We start from the raw sequence: 19997 nt of genomic DNA, 5'->3' as shown, positions 1-19997 counted from the left end.
TTGGTCATATGTGGGATCTCAGCTAGATGCTGGGGACAAACGATATGAGTGATGCCTGGATCCTGTTCTCTGTCGACATCCCTGTGCTGGACAGGAAGCGCAGAGGAAATGCTGCCCGTTGTAGGAGGAAGGGCAGCTCCACAGAGGAGGTGTGACTAGCCTAGGTCCCTAGAGGTGGGAAGTAGAATGAGCCCGAGGAGCCAGAGAGCCATTAGCAAACACCATCCAAACAAAAAGAACAGGCTGGAACTGGACCGAGAGCACTGATGGGTTAAGACTGTTAATAGGGCGCAGAATGTGTGAACACGCAAGCAGGGGTGTGGCGTAGATGAAACGGTGGGCAGGGGTATAGGGTAGGTGGGATCATAAGTTAGGGTCCGGTGTGAGGAGACAGTAAATAGAGAGGCGTGGTTTGTGAGGAGGTAGTGGGTACCGGCAGCGTGTGAGCTGTGTGTGGAGATAGCAGCGTGAGATGTGGGAAATGGGGGAGGGTGTGGGGTAGAGGGAGATAATGAGCAGGAGCGCGAGGAAGCCGTGGGTAGATGTGTGATGTGTGAGTGATGGGGATGCTGCACAAAATGGTCAGTAGTGTGTGTGTGTGTGTTCTTGTGGGGGCAGCCACTGCTATGATTTTGTTATTTATTTGTATTTTATTTTGTGTATAGGTATGTGTGAAGGTAGGCAATGCCATGATGTATGTGTATTTCTGTGTGTGTCTGTATGTGTGCAAGTAGGTAACGCCACAATGTGGTAGCGATTCCATGGTAGGCAATGCCATGGTGTGTGTGTGTGTGTGTATGTATGTGTCTGTGCATGTGTATGTGTGTGAGTAGGCAATGCCATGGTGTGTGTGTATGTGTGTCTGTGTGTTGTTTAAGTAAGCAATGCCATGGTGTGTGTGTGTGTGTGTGCACGCGCACAAGTAGGTGATGCCATGGTGTGTGTGCGTAGGTTGGAGGACAACCTCCGGGAATCAGTTCTTTCCTTCCACCTTGGGTTCTGGTGTTGGAATTTGGGTCTCCAGGCTTGGACAGCAAGTGCTTTCTCCCCCAGCCATCTGGGCAGTCCGTTCATAGGTTTTTAAACAGGAGGTATTGACACCTCCATAATCCCAGCAGCCTCTTGGGTGCTCATTGTGGTTAGTAGGATGGACAGGGTGGAGATGAAGATACACAGGTGATGATTAAGTAGAGACATCTCTGCAGAAAGGCCCTGTAGACCACACAAGGATTAGCTCGCCACATTGATTGTGTTTAACCCCAACTCCCCTCCTGCATGCCGTGGATAAGGTCTCAGTTTTCACATGGTACCAAGGCCCTTAGCAGCTCCTGGAATTCTGTTTTTTGTCCAGCTTGCTTTCCTATAGTTGTGATTCACGTCTGTTTTTTTTTTCCCCCTGGCAACTGAGTTTTCCTTGAGAGTTCTGTCTTTAAAGGTTAAACTGGGGGTGTTGATGCTTTTGGATCCTCCCCCCCTTCTGAAATAGGAAGAAAGTCGTATAACTAACCAGAAAGACTGCGTTGGATGCTCTTTTCATGTCCTATTTTAGGAAGCGGTAGGATAGCTCTTATATCTTTGAGATTGCTATTGGAAATTATTTGCATCCTGAGGGCGCCAGATCTTAGTCACCCTACAGCATCCCATGTAAGGACAAGAATGACCACAGAATGGTGTGGACCCTCCGGGCTCAGGCTGCTCCTGAGAGTGAGCTCAGTGAGGATGGCCTCATGGCCGCTCAGAGTGCTTCTACCCGCTTCATCTGTGCTTTCTGAGGTGGGTTCTGGGTTTGTAGGCCAAGCTGTCAGGAACTCATAAGCTACGCCTGGTATGTTGTTAGTCCTCCTGCCTGGGCCTCCTAACTACCGGGATGGCAGGTATCAGCTACCAAGCCTGTGTTCATACAATGCTTGCTACATATACGAAAGGATTTGAGTTTGACCCCCTAGAGTCCGTGTAACACATTGAGCATGGTGAGATACATCCCAGTACTGGGGAAGCAGGCTAGCCAGATCCCTATGGCTCTCTGATGAGCAAGCCCTACCGAACTGGTGAGCCACAGACCAGCAAATGAGCTTGTCTCAAAAAGTTAAAGTGCCCGGGGATGGCACACAGGCTTGGTCTCTGACTTACACACTTCCTGCCTGCCTGCCTGCCTGTTTGTCTCTGTCTCTGTCTCTGTCTCTCTCTCTCTCTCTCTCTGTCTGTCTCTCTCTGTCTTTCTCTGTCTCTCTCTGTCTTTCTCTGTCTCTCTCTGTCTCTCTCTCTCACACACACACACACTCTCTCTCTCTCTCATACACACACACACACACACACACACACAGAGTTTTGAGCTTCTTTCGACATCTTTGGAAGGTTCATTGTAGCCTTAGTTTTGTGGGTTCAATATGTAGTCCTTTTTGTAAGAGAGCAATGACCGTCTTTGCTAATATTTCATAAATCATAGTTAAACTCTGAATCTTGAATGTTCAGGGTGGAAATGATGTCTTTGCCACTAGGTGGCACTGCAGTATCTGCAGATCATGCCATTTAGCAAGTGTTTGCTAGAAAAGTTCTGGTGTGTACTGGTGTGAATGTGGTGTGTGTGTGTGTCCATATCATGTGTGATGGTAATGTGTGTACAAATGCATGTGTTAAGCATGTGTATGTTTGTGGGTGTTGATTTAAGGACAACTCTACTGTAGTATTTTGCCTTATTTTCCATGTTAGTGGAGTGGTTGATAGGTTGATACTTGCTAGGATGTATTTGGGGTAATGACACTACCCCATATCATTGCTGGCATTTTGCAGACATGTTACAGCTGGATGCTGATCTCTTATATTAGCAATGAAAAAAATCAGAAAATGTGGTTTAAATGCAAGTGTCTCACAATCTCTCGTGAGAAGGTCACATCTCCCATGACAGGAGAGTGTTAACACGCTGCCCAGGTGTGTGTTAGCATAGCAGTCCGTTGTTCCGTCTTCTGCAGGCAGTCTGCTCGTCTGCAGCTTAGGAGTAATGATTTTTAGGTGGCTATTGCTAGCAGCATTATTGGATTGAGATTGAAGCTTTTCTGCCCTCAGTTTATACGTGAAGCATCACATATTGTGGTACTGAGAACTTGAAACCTGATTGGTTAATTCAGATCATGGACATTGCATAAAGCCAGTTTGTTTTTCTTGCTATTGTTCTGTTTGTCCTGCTGTTGTCATAGTTTATAAATTGAGAGCTTTTTGTTGGTTTGTTTGTTTGGTTGGTTTATTTTTGATTTTGAGACAGGGTTTTGCTGTGCAGCTTTGGAACCTTGAGTTTGTCCTAGAACTTGCTCTGTAGACAAGACTGGCCTTAAACTCACGGAGATCCGCCTGCCTCTGCCTCCCGAGTGCTGGGATTAAAGTGTGCACCACCACTGCCCCAGCTATAATTTGAGGTATTAAGGTGACACTTGTATCACCAGAGATGTGTTTTATGCCTGCTGTGCTGTTTAGTTAGCATACCACTTACAACATTTCCTCAGAGGCCTTCTTTAACTCTATTTTAAAGATACCTTACTGCCGGGTGAGTTTGAGGCCAGCCTGGTTTACTGCCAGGTAAATTCGAGGCCCGCCTGGTCTGCAGAGCAAGCTCCAAGACAGGCTCCAAAATGACACAGAAACCTCGTCTTGAAAATAAATCAGAAAAAAAAATCTTACTTTTTTTTTTGAGACGTGGCTTTGGCAACTTGAAACTTGCTATGTAAACGGCTTCATTCTTGAACCACGAAGCTCCATTTGCCCCTGTCTCTCCAGTGCTGACCAGAGATGTGCACCATTACATCTGGCAAAAATAACCTGGAAGTAAAGTTTACCTGTGTGCATCCTGAACTGTCTGCCGTCTTATTTGCCCTTCCTGACAGGTTGTGAGGAGGTACATCCTGGGTTCCATTGTCGAGAGCGAGAAGAACTACGTGGACGCTCTGCGGAGGATTCTGGAGGTACCCAGCACCTGCGGCACGCTTCACCCTCCTCCCCCTCGTCCGCACATAGTTTTGTTGGATATGTGTCATATGCATATAATTTATGACCCAGAGTGTACAAGTGTGAGAAATTCTCCAAAAAGTGTAACTCTTGTGACTGCATGCTGACGTTGGGTCACGTGATTTGTTCTGAAGTGAGAATAACTCTCTTGCCACCTCGGGTGACTGAACTGTCCGTACTTGTTTCTGGTTCAGCAATATGAGAAGCCGCTGTCTGAGATGGAGCCCCGGCTCCTGAGTGACAGGAAGCTCAAGATGGTATTTTATCGGGTCAAAGAGATCCTGCAATGCCACTCCATGTTCCAGATCGCACTGGCCAGCCGCGTGTCTGAGTGGGATGCAGTGGAAACGATCGGCGACGTTTTCGTGGCCTCGGTAACTCAGCAGCCCCACTTCCACACCCCACCTGAAGCTCTGTGGGCTCTCAGGGTGGATCACTTCTCAGACCCCAGAGCCCCTAAGGATGCGTGCTGATAAATTTAATGCCCCGATCCAGTTGTACACTCAGGGAAGGAGCAGGGGCCCCTTTCCCAGGGGACAGACGGGCCTGGGCAGAGGTTCAGGACGGGAAGACAGGTCCAGAGAGGCTTAAGTGTACACACCTGATTATGTTTTCGTTGCACAGTCATGAAGTGAGTCCTGCTTTCGTTCCCAAGCGAGGGCTCTGTCTGTGTAGTGTCATTGTGCCCCCCCCCAGTGTAGGCCATACTTTCTCTACACAATATTCTCTATGCCTGGTGATTGTATAAAACGAGGCAGAAAAAAATATCTGGATGTTTTTCTCCAGCCATTATTCTTTGACCTGATATTTCGTTACCTGGACCTAGGATTTGGTGCTCCTTGGTGATGCAGGAATACAGAGCTCAGGCAGCTTGCAGGTGACATTTCCTGGCAGCAGAAGCAGCCACACACGAGCTGAGGGCATGGCATTTCTATGTCATTGCTTTGGAGTCATTGTATCTTTCCTCTTCAGGAGGGTTAGGTCCGGAGTGTGTTGTTTCCCCTTCCGTCCAGATGGAGAAGGCTGTAGGTGAAACCAGTTAGCTCTGTGATTACCTAAGGTTGCTGTCCAAGGGAGAGAAGCTTGCTTGAAGGTTTGTGGTGAAGTTCTTGTGAACTTAAATGATGCTACTACATTAGTGATGTAGCAAACTTTTAACAGTTATTTTTTCTTTTCTTTTTTCTAAATTACAATTTATTTCTTTATTGTGTGTTGGGGGCACTCATGGAAGTCGGAGGACAGCTTTCATAGTCTGCTCTTGTCTCTCACTCTGGGTCCTTGGCATTGAACTCAGGTTGTTGTTGTTGTGGGCAAGCTCCTCTACCCTCTGAGTCACCACACCTGCCCTGTTAGAGATTTGAGACAGAATCTTGCTTTGTACTCCAGGCTGGCCTTGAACTCAAGGTGTCTGGACTCAGTTTCCTAAGCGTGGTGCTGGCCCAGCCCTTTTCTCGGTATAGTTTGAACAAATACCTGATGAAGTGGACAGAGCAAACACACGCGTTTCAGCGTCATTACCCAGGCCACACACACACACACACACACACACACACACACACACACACACACACACACACTCGCGCCCCACAGCCAGAGAAAAGCTTCTGGAAAGCATGCTCATATCAGTCACCTGTCTGCCCTTGATGACACACGGTGTCTTTGTGAAAGAACGAGAAATAATTGGTCTCTGAAAGTTGATACCAGGCGCACCAGGCCTGCCTCTTCCTGCATCTTGAAGCCTTTGTGTTTGCAGAAGAATAGGAAATGTTAGCATATGGGTGTCATATCTCCACCTGGGGAAGGGGTCAACCTTCCCCTGTGTTTGCAGAGGTAGGTTGTGCCCCAAGGGAGGATTTTGGGGCCACTGTGTGATGACCCTTCTTCTCTTGGCAGCTGTGTCTGCCCAGGTAACTTAGAGCTGGCTGGCTGTGCTCCTCTGCAGCCAGCAGGGTTTACCTCCTATCTTAAAGTGCAGGCACAGGTGCGTTGGGGCCAGCCTAGCAATGTCCAGCCAGGTGGGCATCAAGTGCGCTGCAAGCATGCAGGGAAAAAGAACTCATGCAGCCCCAGTGGTTTGTGGTGCGAAAGCATTGTGAAGGGCAGGCTTCAAGCCACACCTTTCCCAATCTCTTTTCTCCAGTTCTCTAAGTCCATGGTGCTGGATGCTTACAGCGAATATGTGAACAACTTCAGCACGGCTGTGGCCGTCCTCAAGAAGACGTGCGCCACAAAGCCCGCCTTCCTTGAGTTCTTAAAGGTAAGCACACTTGCACTGGTGTGGGTTTGGACCATTATCTTATGACAAGTCCATAGCAAAGTGCCTTGGAATGAAGCTGGCCTGAGCCTGGCCTTGAAATGCTGTGCTGTTTACTGCAGAGTCATGATGAGACCCCGGGTCTCTGCGGGATGGGATTTTAGGCTGTACGTAGCTTTTTGAAGAACTTTTGTTTGCATACCTTAAAAGTATGCTTGTATGGATATAGATGTAAAGGAAGTTCAGTCAGAGCCCGCAGATGGCTGGGCCTCCCATCTCCATGTGGTGCTTGGAGTAACAGTAGCCTGCATCTAGATCACAGTCGGAAATGAGCCCCTCCCTGAGACAGAGTAGACAAGGCCTGGAAAGGCTGACCCCATGAGGAGCCCATGCTAGAGATGTGGGCTTTATGCCTCCTGATGTCAGGCTCAGAGCGCCAAGCCCTTGCTGCCTTCCTCCATTCCACAGTGGAGGGCAGTTCCCTGGTGGGTGCTGGTCTGCAGGCAGACCTCAGAGGCCCAGGCGTGAAAACCTAGCTGAGGTTGCTCTACAGATTGAAGTCCCTTCAGGGAGCTTGGACATCCCCGCTCAGTCTCAGCTGAATGACAAAGCTTCGGGGCACAGTGTGTTCCTGGAAAGGTCCCCACTGCACATGGTCAGCTCAAGGAGCGCCATCCAGAAATTAAATGTCCTCTGGCTTTGGAGAAGCTGAGCTCTGTTTCCTTGAGCTGTGACATCATCATCTCTTTCCCTAGAGGGAACAGAGACATTACCAAGTTAGAAATTGATTTCCTCTGAAGGTTTTTTCAGGAGCTTGATGCTGATATAAACTGCGGCATTGCAGTGCCTATATTCCCTCCTATTCTCCTCGCCAGGGCCAGGTGACCTTGAGTCTAGGCCTAGCTAAGCCTTGCTGTGTCTGTGTGCCCTGTAGCAACCTTCCCTGTGTGGGGTTATTATAAGGAGACAACCCAGGGTCAGGGCCACCTATGGCCTCAGGAAGTCCAGTACTGGTGCCTCTCTGGGTGCTCAGAGATACTTGTAAAGATGACTGGTAAGTGCTGGGAGGAACTTTATCTCTGAAATAGCAGAAGGGTCCACAGCCTCTCCTGGAGCAGACTGACCAACATGGAACCTTAAGGACTCTGGGAACTGTATCAGGGCCTGAGATAGCCAGAAATGGCCCCTTTTTGGGGCCAGCATCAGCAGAGTCTTCCCAAGGGCTGGTGTAGAAAGTGTTTTCCACATGTTCTAGAAAGTCTCTTATTGCACAGCCTGTCCATCACCCTCGCACTGTAGGCAGCAGGCACACAGCAAGCCTGGTCCACTGCATGCACTGAGCCTGTCCTTCTTCTCTGTAGCTGAGCCAGGATTCCAGTCCGGACCGAGTTACACTCCACAGCCTTATGATGCGGCCCATCCAGAGGTTCCCGCAGTTCATCCTCCTGCTGCAGGTATGCTGGGCTACAGAGAGCATGTGCTTGTCACTGTGGTGAAAAGACCAGGGGCAGGAGTGGTGAGACTCCGAAGGCTCCCTTCTCAACAATCATAGACCTCCTTAGTGGCTGCAAATAGATGGGCTGCACCTGGAGTTGGTCACTAGTCTATTGCTGTCAGGGGACAGCAGGGCACAGTCACCCGCAGCCACAGTGGCTGTGGACCAAAACGGGGCACTGAAGGGTGATGTGGGCTGCCACGTGGGTTCTGGAAACCAGAGGGTCCTCTGCAAAAGCAGCCAGTGCCCTGAACTCCTGAGTCATCTCTATACCTGTAAATTGTTCAGGGGTTTTTGTTTTGTTTTTTTTTTTTTTTTGGTGGTTTTGTTGTTGTTTTGTTGTTGATAGAGTGTCATGTAATTTATATGCAGGGTAGGGACATATTGGTCATGAAGACTGGAGCCTTTGGGCTGTTTGTGCCGAGATCTTTCCCTGTTAAAAGACAGAACGTTTAGGGAGAAGTTGGTCATCAGAGATACATACGATGTCCATGTCTTTTAACAGCAGAGTTGGTCAAAGTGGGAGAATTGATGAATCGGAGTAATAGGTGTTGAAGATTGAGGACTCTTGAACAACGGCCGTAAAAGACTGGCTGAAGGGCTGCCCAGGGGCTGTGTGGAACGCCACGAGAGTGTTTTCAGAAAAGGCTACCGTTTGGCTCCAGGGGAGCAATCAGTTAGCAAGCAGAGCTTATACAGAAAAAGACACCAGGGTGATGGTTGAGATACCTTATAAAAAGGGGGTGCTGCATGAAATAGAGCCGTGCTCAGCTCTGAGTAGGGGTGCTTGTGATACCTGTTAGCCCCTTCAGGAAGCATCCCCAGCCCTGTTTGTAGCAATGGGGGAGCGTCAGCCCCAGGTGAAAGCCAGGTAGTTCCTGCCCCTCTTTATAGAGCCTCTTTTGGAATGGGTGCTGCCATTCCTGCCCGCACGTCCATGTGTAAGCCCTGTGCTGTTCACTTGCCAGAGCCTCTTTCTCGGGACGCTGGCTTCTCTGGCCCTTTGTGAGGTTTTGGTGACTGTGGCCGTCCTTCAGCCTTCTCCTCCGGCTCTAGTGATTTCCTCTGCATCCGCTGCACTGTGCTTTGTCAAGCATCACGGCTATTTTCAGACAAGTCCTTCTCTGTACGGCTGCTCTCTAGGGGGCGAATCTGACTAGTTAACTGGTCCATTCAGCAGTGATCTGAGCTGGATCTTGTGGTGCTCAGCACCTGCCGCGCCACCTTCCTATCACGTCACAGGGATCTCCCATGCTTACGTCTCTCCATCCAGCCTTTGCCAACCTCGGGCTTTCCGTGTCCAGCGTCAGCCGCTCTCTCAGCTGCACAAGGGTGAAGAAAGCTAAGGTCTCTTCCCTTAGCTGACTCGAGGAAATGCTGTGTCTTGCTAGGTTGACTTTCCTCCCTGTTTCAGCATCAGGGCTGTTTCCCTTTCTCGTCACTGATGGCTTTACTAGAGGAGCACATTTAATTGCCCTCAAGAGACTTAGAGACCGCATCAGGTACAGCTGTGTAGCAGGTGAGACAACACGCAGACTGGCCTTGAACTCAGTGTTCATCTCAGCTTCGAGCTCCTGATCCCCTACCTCGGCCTCTGGCCTGCTGGAATGGCCTGTGTCCCCACAGCTGGCCCCATTTCTTGCTTTTGCTTTAGGGTGAGAAGTGTGAGAGTCCCCAGAGGTCACCGTAGGGTTGTTGATTGGCCCGCTTCAGTACTGGTGTGTCTCCAGTGTTAGGAGAAAGAGAAGGTTCAGGGAGTGCCCTGTCAGCAGGTCAGTAGAGCACACACACTTGTAGCTTCAGCCCGCAGTCTTGGAGCGGTGTGGGCTACGGTACCCCAGAACAGCTGCAAGAGTGGCGTCAAGGTCTCCGTAACAGGATGAAAAAGACTGAAGTAGTGTGAGGATTATCAGGTGGGACCTGGAGACTCAGCTTAAGTACATGCTGTTGGAAAAACTCAGTGTGAATGGGTGGGTACAGTGCTTGCCTCAGCCTGCAAAAGGCCTGGGGTCTGAGGGGGCAGAGAGGAGTGCATTGCCGTACGTCCTTTGTGCGGCGTGGAGAGACAGGGCACACAGACCTGCTGGGTGGGTCGACCTTGTGGGATAGTAGATGCCACAGCAGCACAGTTAACACTGCCGGGAGCTCCGGTGAGTAGGTACAGTTGTCTGACTCCAGGAGAAAAATGCAGCCTGACTGTTCTGTCCGGGCCACTGTTGGCTTCTGAGATGGTGGCGTATTCCTATGCCAGGGGCCCACACTGTGTTTTTTTTTTTTTCATCAGCAGTTTCATTTTTACACTAAGAGCTGACTGGCTGTTTAGCCAGGTGTTGAGGTGATTCTCTTGTCCCTCTCTGAGCCCCAATCTTCCTCTAGAGGTGGCTGGCTATTTATCCAGTTGAGGTGATTCTCTTGTCCCTCTCTGAGCCCCGATCCTCCTCTAGCAGTGGCTGGCTGCCCACGTCACTCCAGCTGCCTGACCGAGCAGTCTGCTAAGTGTTGCGCGTGGAAGCATCTTTGCTGACCATCCACACCCTGCCTCCTGCTCACAGGACATGCTGAAGAACACAGCCAAAGGACACCCTGACAGGCTGCCCCTTCAGATGGCACTGACGGAGCTCGAAACCCTGGCGGAGAAACTAAACGAGAGAAAAAGAGATGCTGACCAGCGCTGTGAAGTCAAACAGATAGCAAAAGCCATAAATGAAAGATACCTGAACAAGGTCAGGAGAGGTTTTTCTCAGCCCTTCGCTGGAGTATTTATGCTTCATGTTAACAAGCCAGGGTGATAGTTTAATTCCTAGGGTAACTCCCTCTGCTCAGCTAACTGTGGTGGGTGGGGCCAGGAATACCTGAGGTTGCTTGTAAAACCTTCTCACCTTTGCCTACTTGTTTTCTCAGCAAAGGGGCTCATAGATTTGATAGTACCCCCTTTTGGAACCAAGAACCCTAAAAAGGTTAAGAGCAACTCTGAGCTTTAGTTTCAAAATCCTGTATTTTGTTTTGGTTAGCTGTTTGCCGCTGTCCACCTGTGCTGAACATGGTGTGCTCCAGAACAAAGAGGTCCTGGGCCCGGCTGCTTGGCTTCCTCTTCTCAGAAGGATTTCTTGTAGCACACCACAGACCTCCCTAGGCCTTCAGATGCTGGCTTAAGGCCCCGTCTGTGGGGGGAGCAAGTGTCCATGTAGGAGCCCTGCTAACTGGTGCGGTGTTGTTCTGCTATTGTTGTTGATGCCACATTCATTTTCTTCTCCTTGGGGGAGACGTCCTGCTTGATGATACCCAGTGGCTTCCTGCTGCCAATGTTATGGCTGCCTATTGTGAGAGGCATTTCTCTGAGTGTCTCAGTGACTGGAAGCTTTTGAGTAGAGAATTACAGCCGGATCTGCTCTTGATACAGTTTACTTCCTTCATAGCTGTGCATCTCCATGGTGCTAGATGTGAGAGCTCCCTGGGAAGGAAGGCATACTGACTGCAGCCCAAAAGCACCTGACCGCGATCCTCTGCCCAGATATGATGTCAGCTTCTAGCCAGTTTCTGGGGGCTGGGCAGTCAGGGTGATAGGCTAGGCTCAGAGGTGGTAACAGTCATCTGGGCCAGAGGTGCTGTGTTTACTGTTCTGAGCATGAAGTGACATCCCATGGTACTGATCGGTGCAGAGCATCCTTCAGCTGATGTCTCTTTGGTTCAGCAACACAGAGTGGCAGACGATGAGAAGTCCAGATACAGCCCCTGTGGGGTGTAGCTCAGTGGTCTAACACATGATGGGTTGCATGAAGTCCTGTGTACATTTACCGATAGTGGCAAATCAGCAACAGTAAATTAAGCTAGGTACAGACTTACCTTTGCTTTAAAGTCAGTTGCTAAGTGACTTTTCATCCCCAGTGTTGCTGTTCATAAGATAAGTGGTTTAAAGTCACACACTGAGCTCAGTAGCTTCTGTGTGAGGAGAGAGCAAGAGCTATGGATCCTTCTTCCAGAGACTAAGCCATAAAGCATGGATCCTTTAAGATTGTACATTTCAGCAGGGCCCCTTCCCTACCCCGATGTAGTGACTGTGTTGGTGTCCTTTCGAACACTCAGCTCCTCAGCAGTGGAAATCGGTACCTCGTTCGATCCGATGACGTGATCGAGACCGTTTACAATGACAAGGGAGAAATCATGAAGACCAAAGAACGCCGACTCTTCATGTTGAATGATGTGCTGATGTGTGCCACTGTCAGCTCACGGTAAGAATGAACCCACGTCACACGGCGTCGGCCTTACAGTAACACGCTGTGTACACCAGAGAATGAGGGAGAGAGAGGCTGCATTCAGTCTCTCGCCTGAACTGCACCAGACTGTGGCCAAATTCAGTACCTTAATGAAGGCAAACTCATTGAAAGCTTTTGTATCACCACCACCACCACCATCATCATCCTCAGTAGTAGTAATGTTAGCATTTTATTATTATGCGTGCTGAGGGTGACACCCAAGCATTACACACAGACAAACTCTGGCACTGAGTTGTTGAGGATCAGTGGGTCTGCTGGTGGACATCAGGTGTACTCACGTCGGCTGGTGCTGGAGCTAGCCCCGAATTGTGCCCTCCCATCTCCCTCCTCTAAATAGCTATTTCCCGGCATGTTTACATTTGGGTCCACTCCCAGTTGTCCCCATTAGTTCTGTCACTCGGTTTGTCCTCAGAACAGAGGGAACCTGGGAGGTAGGGCCTCACAGTTTGTGGAGCCAGCTCCAGGTGCTGGTGAGAGGTTTTTGCTGGCCTTGCAGGAGCAGTTGATAAGCCTTTGGTAACGCAGAGTGGTCTAGCATGCTGCCTGCACTGTGGAAGGTATGGGGCATGGCATCTAGGTTATCCCTCCTGGAGATCGGGCTGGGAACTGTGCAGCCACACACCCACCCTCACCCTTGTGAGTAAGTGACCACCCTCCTCCCACTACTAGAATTCTGGCAGAGAGGATATGTGGGTGATACTTGATAGGCAGAGTCACCCCACTTGCCAAGCCTCTGACTCCTTGTCATCAAGTGAAGGGCGTTGACCACGAGGGTCAGTACGGTCCTGCAGACGCTGTCTGAAGCACCCTTGGTGACATGGCTGTGGCTGTTCATGTGTATAATTGCGTGAGCTGTGGGCTCTGCTGCTGCTTTGGTCATAGGTGTTTGTGTTCTGTGTTTGTTTTCCATGTTGTAGTAAAAGAAGAGAATCCCCAGGTCTTCGTTTCCCTTCTGTGCACTCAGCAAATGCTTCAGTCACGCCTGGAGTGTGGGATTGGCTTAATTTTATCAATGTTAGTATAATGTAGTCATCCGTACAAGGATAAACGGGAAGCTAGAGTCAACCCAGAACATCTCTGCACACTTGGAACATTTTCTCCAGACTCCTCAGACAGGGTTGCTGTGAGTTCTCAGGTTCTGAGTGAGATTGTGGAGAGGATTTTGCTTACCCATCCCGCTGGAGGCCTTAGCCGGAGCCAGAGACTGCTGTTTGCAGGAGGATCCTGAGTGCCTTGGCGACTACCCTGCAGCTTGGGGACGCGGGAGGGACGGGAGGCATTGGAACTTGGCCCCACGGTCATCCGTGAAGTAACAGCTTCTGTTTGTTCTAGGACCTCACATGAAAGCCACGCTGTGATGAACCAGAGATACCTGCTCAAGTGGAGTGTCCCTTTAGGACACGTGGATGTGATCGAGTACGGAGGTAGTTCTGGCGCCGGGGACCACAGCAGGCACCATACCACACACTCGCCTGAAAGCCTGGCTGTGGTGGCCAACGTGAAGCCACGTGAGTGACAGTCCTGTCCGCTTTTATGGAATCTGCTGCCTTGGTCTGTCTGTTTGTCTGACATGACAGAACCCTGTCTCCACACTGCTTTGGCTACAAGGTGTCAGTAGATTGATCAGTAGTGCTGTCATAAGACCATGGGCAGGCTCTGCTCCTTGCCAGCTGGCCCCCCGTGGGGAGGGGGAGCTGGTGCACAGGAGGACGGTGGTGTTTGGGGATGACTCGGCACTGCACAGTCATGGTTCAGCCTGGAGATTTTGACCTGAGAGCAGCCATCATTGCCTTCTCCTCCTCTTCCATCTTAAACCTGAATAAAGACTAGCTAGATTTAATTCATGGTTGACCTCTGCCTCTGGACCAATTAAACCAGAGTGAATGGGAAAATGCCCATAACCTTAACAAGCCTCAACCTTTCTGATGAATTCATTTCTGATGCTCACAGAAGCGTGAAAGCAGGTGTTGAAACGCAGCCCTTCTGGTTGGGCATGCGCATTTAGGGGAAACACAGGCAACTTTGCTAATTCCTGGCATGTTAACTGTTTGGTCGTCTGCCTGGGACACTAGTTCTTCGAACATGGTATCAGTTATTAGACTCTTGAATGCCGACTGTAGTTTGTACCCGCCACTTAAAGCAGCGAGTACCTTTATCTAAACACTCAAGTAGAGTTGAAGTACCAAAGTATATCCTAGAACACTAAGACAGATTACAGACAGACTGGCAGTGTGAGGAGGAAGGGAAGAATGGGGGGAGGGGATGCAGGAAGAGAATGATGTTCCAAATGGTCACAGCTCATTGAAATTTTATTCAAGGGGAAATTGATTATTTTTCCAAGTAGCCTTTAGAATCCCCTCTAGGTTACTCGGGAGTGTTGATTGCAAGGGCTGTGTTTCACGTTGCTGTCAGTGTTAACGTGTGTTTGTAGCTAAGGTTGCTTCTCAATGTTCAGACAGCTGATCGCGAGGTAACTTCATAGCGGACACACAGACTTACATTTTCTTTCTTTCTTTTTTAATTTATTTATTTATTAATTAATTAAAGATTTCTGTCTCTTCCCCACCGCCGCCTCCCCTTTCCCTCCCCCTCCCCCCATCCACTCCCCCCCCCCCCCCCCCCCCCAGGACCCACCAGGGTTCCCTGCCCTGTGGGAAGTCCAAGGACCACCCCCCTCCATCCAGGTCTAGTAGTAAGGTGAGCATCCAAACTGCCTAGGCTCCCACAAAACCAATAGGTGCAGTAGGATCAAAAACCCATTGCCATTGTTCTTGGGATCTCAGTAGTCCTCATTGTCCGCTATGTTCAGCGAGTCCGGTTTTAACCCAGGCTTTTTCAGACCCAGGCCAGCTGGCCTTGGTGAGTTCCCGATAGAACATCCCCATTGTCTCAGTGTGTGGGTGCCCCCGTCGCGGTCCTGAGTTCCTTGCTCGTGCTTGGACCTTGAGATTTCAGGCCGGTGCTCCAATGTGGGTCTCTGTCTCTGTCTCTGTCTCCTTTCATCACCTGATGAAGGTTAATATCCAGGAGGATGGCTATATGTTTTTCTTTGGGTTCTCCTTCTTATTTAGCTTCTCTAAGATTTTCTTATCCTCTCTCTGTTGATGACTTGTCCTATACAAATGTAGGATGGCGTTAGAATCGGTAAGAACATTAGGGAAAAGTGTAAAGCAGGGTGTGACCAGCTCTGTGTAAGGAAGAATCAGAAAAGGATTCGTTTTCTTGAAGCCCTGTGTGTGGTGGTGACCTTTCCATACCAAGTGCTGTGCACAGCTGAGTCATCCCGGAGCACCGGGCATCTCTCTCCCACTTCACTGTGAAGGCTACAGCAGGAGCTGAGCACAGGGAACTGAAGGAAGGAGGAGCCGGCCAGCCAGAGCTGAGCTTACCCACTGTCCCAAGGATGAGGTGTGGCATAAGATGCTGGCTGCCGAGCAGCTAAGGGGAGCAGTCCTCATCCCGAGCTCAGGAGGATTGCTGTTCTGTCTTGCTAAGAGGAGTTGGGGAAGTCGTGGAGGCATGCAGATCGCCCTTTGCAGGCAGGTATTGGCTTTGTGTCATAAGAAAGCCCCGAGATGACCTCAGCCAAGCCGTTTCTTAGGGCATCTTTTTACATGCTCTCCAACAGTGAGACAGTCGTTCTGTCTTCTGGAGATTTGCTCTGCTGTTCACTGTGGATGAACCCACGTCTTGGCAGAGTGTGTCTCATCATCCCACTGCTGATACTGATGCTGAAATACTATCAGCTGAGGTGGTAGCTTAGTGGGTGTGTGGCTTCATCTGTTCGTTTCTCCCCTGGTTTGCCATTCCTTATTCCCTAGCCTAACAGCGTGCCATATAGAAGTCATCTGTAGGACGAATTAAAGAGCGTTGTGGTTTCCAGTGGGCGTTGCAGTTTAATGAAGTGGTATTCTCCTCTAGTGTATTTATTAGAAGCTGTGATGAACCAAACACTGAGTCCTGAGCCGTAAGTGAAACTGGCACCGGCCAGGCTATCCCGACACACAGATGCTGCACTGTGGGACGCATCCCATAACAGAAGCAGGAATAAAAGCTTTGGCAGCTAAAAGGGAGACCATGTTCTCATAAGCAGTGCCTCTAAAACTAGCTGCTGGGAAGACGTGGGGTTCTACAGATGGACGTGGTCACCCTGCCTGACCCTTGCATGTGTGCACTCGGCTGGTGACCCCTGCTTGCAGCTCTGCTGGCCTGGGTACTCCTGAGAGAGCCATGGTTCTGGGGCAGCTGTGGAAGTTCAGTCAGCCGTCCCTGGGGTCCATGGGAGACTACCCCTGAGATGCTGCTCCATGCTTAGGAACACAGAACTGGAAAAGGCCCAAGTTATCTTTTGCTGCCTGAGACCCAGTGAGCCTTCATCTGAGTGCTACACATGACAGTGATGACTAACTCTTGAAGGGCTTTACGACGGGTGTGCTTCCCAGACTGGACTTGCCCACCTGCTGAGGTTTAATTGCATGCCAGATGTGTCTCAAATGTTTAATGTGATGCTTTGGTATTTATGCGTGAAGTGAAATGTGTTGTGCAGCCAACTGGTTAGCCAGTCATCACCACAAGTAGGTACAGTTTAACTTTTCTTCTTCTTGGTGGTTAGGCACTTAAGACATTTTGCTTGTGAGAATGGCTCGGCAGGCACTTGCCACCAAGCCTGGCTGTCCTGCGTTAACACAGTGGAAGAGAGAACCCACTCCTTCAAGTTGTCCTGTGTGTGTGCAGGCCTTAGTGATGGGGTGTCTTGCTGCATTAGAGAGGTTTGCTGCCAGGTGGTGGTGGCTCATGCCTTTGAGCCCAGCATTTGGGAATCAGAGCCATGTTGATCTCTGAGTCGAGGACAGCAGGAAGAAATGAGAGGAGGGGTTACTGTTGCCGCAGCAGACAGGAGGCTTGCTGGCCTGTCTAACACTAGTCCGGGGTCAGCCTGTCCTTAGGAGTAAACACACTGCCCTCTAGGCCGGCTCACTCACATGGAGTGTCTCGCTCGTTCTTCCTATAGAGTTTGGTGGCCTCTGTGTCTTCTTTCCCCCTCCCTTGGACTTGGTATCTTGGGGCGTTTTGAGAAGCTAGGTGGAAGCTCTTGTTCTTATTGAAATCACATGACTTCTCTGCTGTTTGAATGACTGGAACATTCAGGTTTGGAAGCTGGGTCTGTTGTTCTGTATTGGAGGCAGAGTGTGGGTGTCACTGCCTAGCAACCAGTGCTGGGAAGGGTGAGGCTGTGCCAGCAGAAGCAGCAAGGAGCTGCCCCTGCACAGCGCCAAGCACCCAGAAAACAGACTCCTGTTGGGGACACAGCATGCATGTTAGTCTCGTCGAGTTTCCGTGATAAACGACACACATAGAGAGATGCTTGGGAACCAGTGAACTGGGCTCCTCCAGGGACCCATGGGTTGGGTTAAGTGTTGAGATCTCCTGGAATCACTTTGCAACGTGTGTCTAAAAGGTTTCGCTGACTTTTCAGGCTGTGGTTCAGGGTTGGGAAGGCAGATGATGAACCATCTGTTGGGATTCTGTGTACTAACCTGCTCCCCACACACTGATAATACTGACAGAGAAGCAGGTCCCCACCTTCTGTGCCGGATGGTTATTTTGTATTGGATTATCTGGTATATGGTCCACAGGTAACCTGGGGACTCGGGGTATCTGTACCTTATTTGGCTCTGGTCTTCCTCATCCAAATAAGAACACATCCCCTGGTGCTGGTTATTATGAATTGTTGCTATATTTAACTTACTTATGTCAGATATTATGATAATTTGACATCTGAATTCAAAATAAAATGATTGAATAAGATCCTTAGTATTTCCTTCGCCTTGAAAATTATCTTTCAACTTTTGGTTAACACATAATAATTATAACTGTGGGACACAATGTAACATGTCAGTACTGACATATTATCCATCCTGACTCCTCTGCCTATTTAATGCTGCCATCTCCTTGTCGTTGCCTTGTGTTTGGGGCTTCTTGTCATCTCTCTTCCAGGTATCCCTAGGCTGTGAACTGTAGTTACACTGTCTGCAACTCCTCTGCAGCCTCCCTCCCCTCTCCCTGCCCCGGCCTCTGGATTAGCTCTTTGTATTTGGACCTCCTCTGCCTTCCTCATGTGGTGCTTATCTTTCTGTGTCCAGCTTAGTTCATTTAGCACAGTGTATTCCTGTTCCATCCATTTTGCTACCCATGACAGAACTCAGTACGCTGTGCCATTGATAGAATTTTCCATTGTGTGTGTGTACCATATTCTCATTGCCTGTGCTGTCTGCTGATGGCCACCCAGGCTGCCTCTGTGTCTCGGCACTCGTGAGAAGTGCTGAGACCAGCGCAGGCCTGTGACTTGCTTTCCCTTGGATGTGTACCCAGGGTAGGGTATGAGGTCGTGGGGCATGTCTTTTTGTGGCTTCCTGGGGGCTCCTCCATGCTGTCCTCTGTGCTGGCTCCACTAACAGTCTACACTCCCATCAGCGCCAGGCCGTAATTCCCTTTCTCCACTTCTCACCTGCTTTTGTTATTTACTTTTTGATGACAGCCCTTCTCACTAGTGTGAGGTGATGTATAATTTGATTTGCCTTTCTGCAGTGATTACTGATGTAGAATTTTTCTTTGTGGTCTCATTGGCCACTTATGTATATTATTTTTAGGAATGTCTGTTCAGATTATTTGCCCATTTTTGATTGGATTAATTGGATTTTTGTTAATGTGGTCTAGGTGGTAATCCTCTGTCATGTGGTTAGCTTTATGTCCTCTAAGGCTTACCAGTTGATTGCACTTTCTGTTGTGTAGAAGCTTCTCAGTTTGATGTAATGCCTATTCTTCTGCTTTCATTTTGGGTGTCTTGTGTAAAAACTCTTTGCCAAATGGTTCTGGAAGAGCTAGTTACTCATACGCAGGAGGCTGGACTTGACTTCCCTCCCCGCAGCACATGAAGCCAGTTCTGAACCCTGGTGTTTGCTCTCAGTGAGCTCTTAGTTATCAGAAGCCTGGTCCAGGGAAGTGGCCCTGTGGAGGCGAGGACCGGGACAGACTGGAGCTGGTTGCTGTGCCAGAGGATAACAGTTCCTTCCCATTCCTGCTGATTCTCTGGAGATCTGGGAAAATCAGGGGGCATTCTGGGAAATACATGTGGGAGCCTGTGGAGACCAGCGGCTTACTGCTTCCCTTTACCCCTGCTCCCACATCCTCTGATTTACAGCCCACCCCTGCTAGAACAGCCTTGTCTGGGCCTGGGAAACCCTCTGCCCTTGGTCAGAGATATTCCGGCTTCCAGACTCGGAGAGGGTCATGTCTGAGTTCACACTCCTACCCAGGTTGTCGTAAATGTCCTTGCTGTTGACTCAGCCACACAGCCCCTTCTTTGTTTGTCACATAAGATTCCATTCAGCTTACACCCCGAATTTTCTCACTGGTTCTAGGAATTTCCATAGAAACGGGGAGGGGGAAGGGTAGTGTCCGTGAGAACGCTGGGGAAAGATGTGGAACGGTCGTGTGCCAGCTGCAATGGAGAATCAACCCTCAAAATCTGAAATGCTCAGAATCCATCTCCAGGTAGCTGGAAACTGGCCCTGAGAAGTTTTCTGCTTGTGTGTTTTTACTTGATGGAGTTTGGGCCAGAGAACAGGCTCTCTCTGCTGCACGGAGGTCGCCTTTGAGAGCTGCTCTGCCCCGACGTCCCCAGTGTCTGCTGCTCCTGCTCAGGTGGCACTTTGTGCATTTCCTGTGCTGGGCAGAGGTGGACACACCCCTTGTGGTCTCAGTATCAAGGTCTTTAATCACCGAGAAGACGTAGCCTCCCTTCCTGCCTCAGATTCACATCAGGGATGGTGTGTGGGTGTGGACACACACATCGCTGAGGAGATGGCTCCGTAGGTAGAGTGCCTACTGGGTAAAGTGTGGCCACAGTGCAGACCTGTTGTTTCTTCCCTGAGTGGGCAGGACACAGTAGGCTGTGTCCCCGTTTCTTCTCTTCTGA

The 19997-nt window shown here is 49.7% G+C and overlaps 1 protein-coding gene across 1 annotated transcript in view; it reads left to right on the top strand.

The window, feature by feature from the left end:
* Positions 1-19997, top strand: part of Arhgef10 (Rho guanine nucleotide exchange factor 10) — a 70684-nt gene that overhangs the window by 20881 nt on the left and 29806 nt on the right. The window contains exons 11-17 of the mRNA XM_050136507.1: positions 3876-3953; positions 4191-4370; positions 6137-6253; positions 7612-7704; positions 10298-10468; positions 11829-11974; positions 13352-13527. Coding sequence (XP_049992464.1) covers positions 3876-3953; positions 4191-4370; positions 6137-6253; positions 7612-7704; positions 10298-10468; positions 11829-11974; positions 13352-13527 — 961 coding nt within the window. The remainder of the gene's footprint in view (positions 1-3875; positions 3954-4190; positions 4371-6136; positions 6254-7611; positions 7705-10297; positions 10469-11828; positions 11975-13351; positions 13528-19997) is intronic.

This window comes from Alexandromys fortis, unplaced genomic scaffold (assembly GCF_014885135.2).
Source record: "Alexandromys fortis isolate MF-2015 unplaced genomic scaffold, M_Fortis_MF-2015_v1.1 scaffold_3, whole genome shotgun sequence".
Classification (NCBI taxonomy): Eukaryota; Metazoa; Chordata; class Mammalia; order Rodentia; family Cricetidae; genus Alexandromys; species Alexandromys fortis.
The sequence above is the reverse complement of the archived record's forward strand: the minus strand, read 5'-3'. Positions and strand labels throughout refer to the sequence as shown.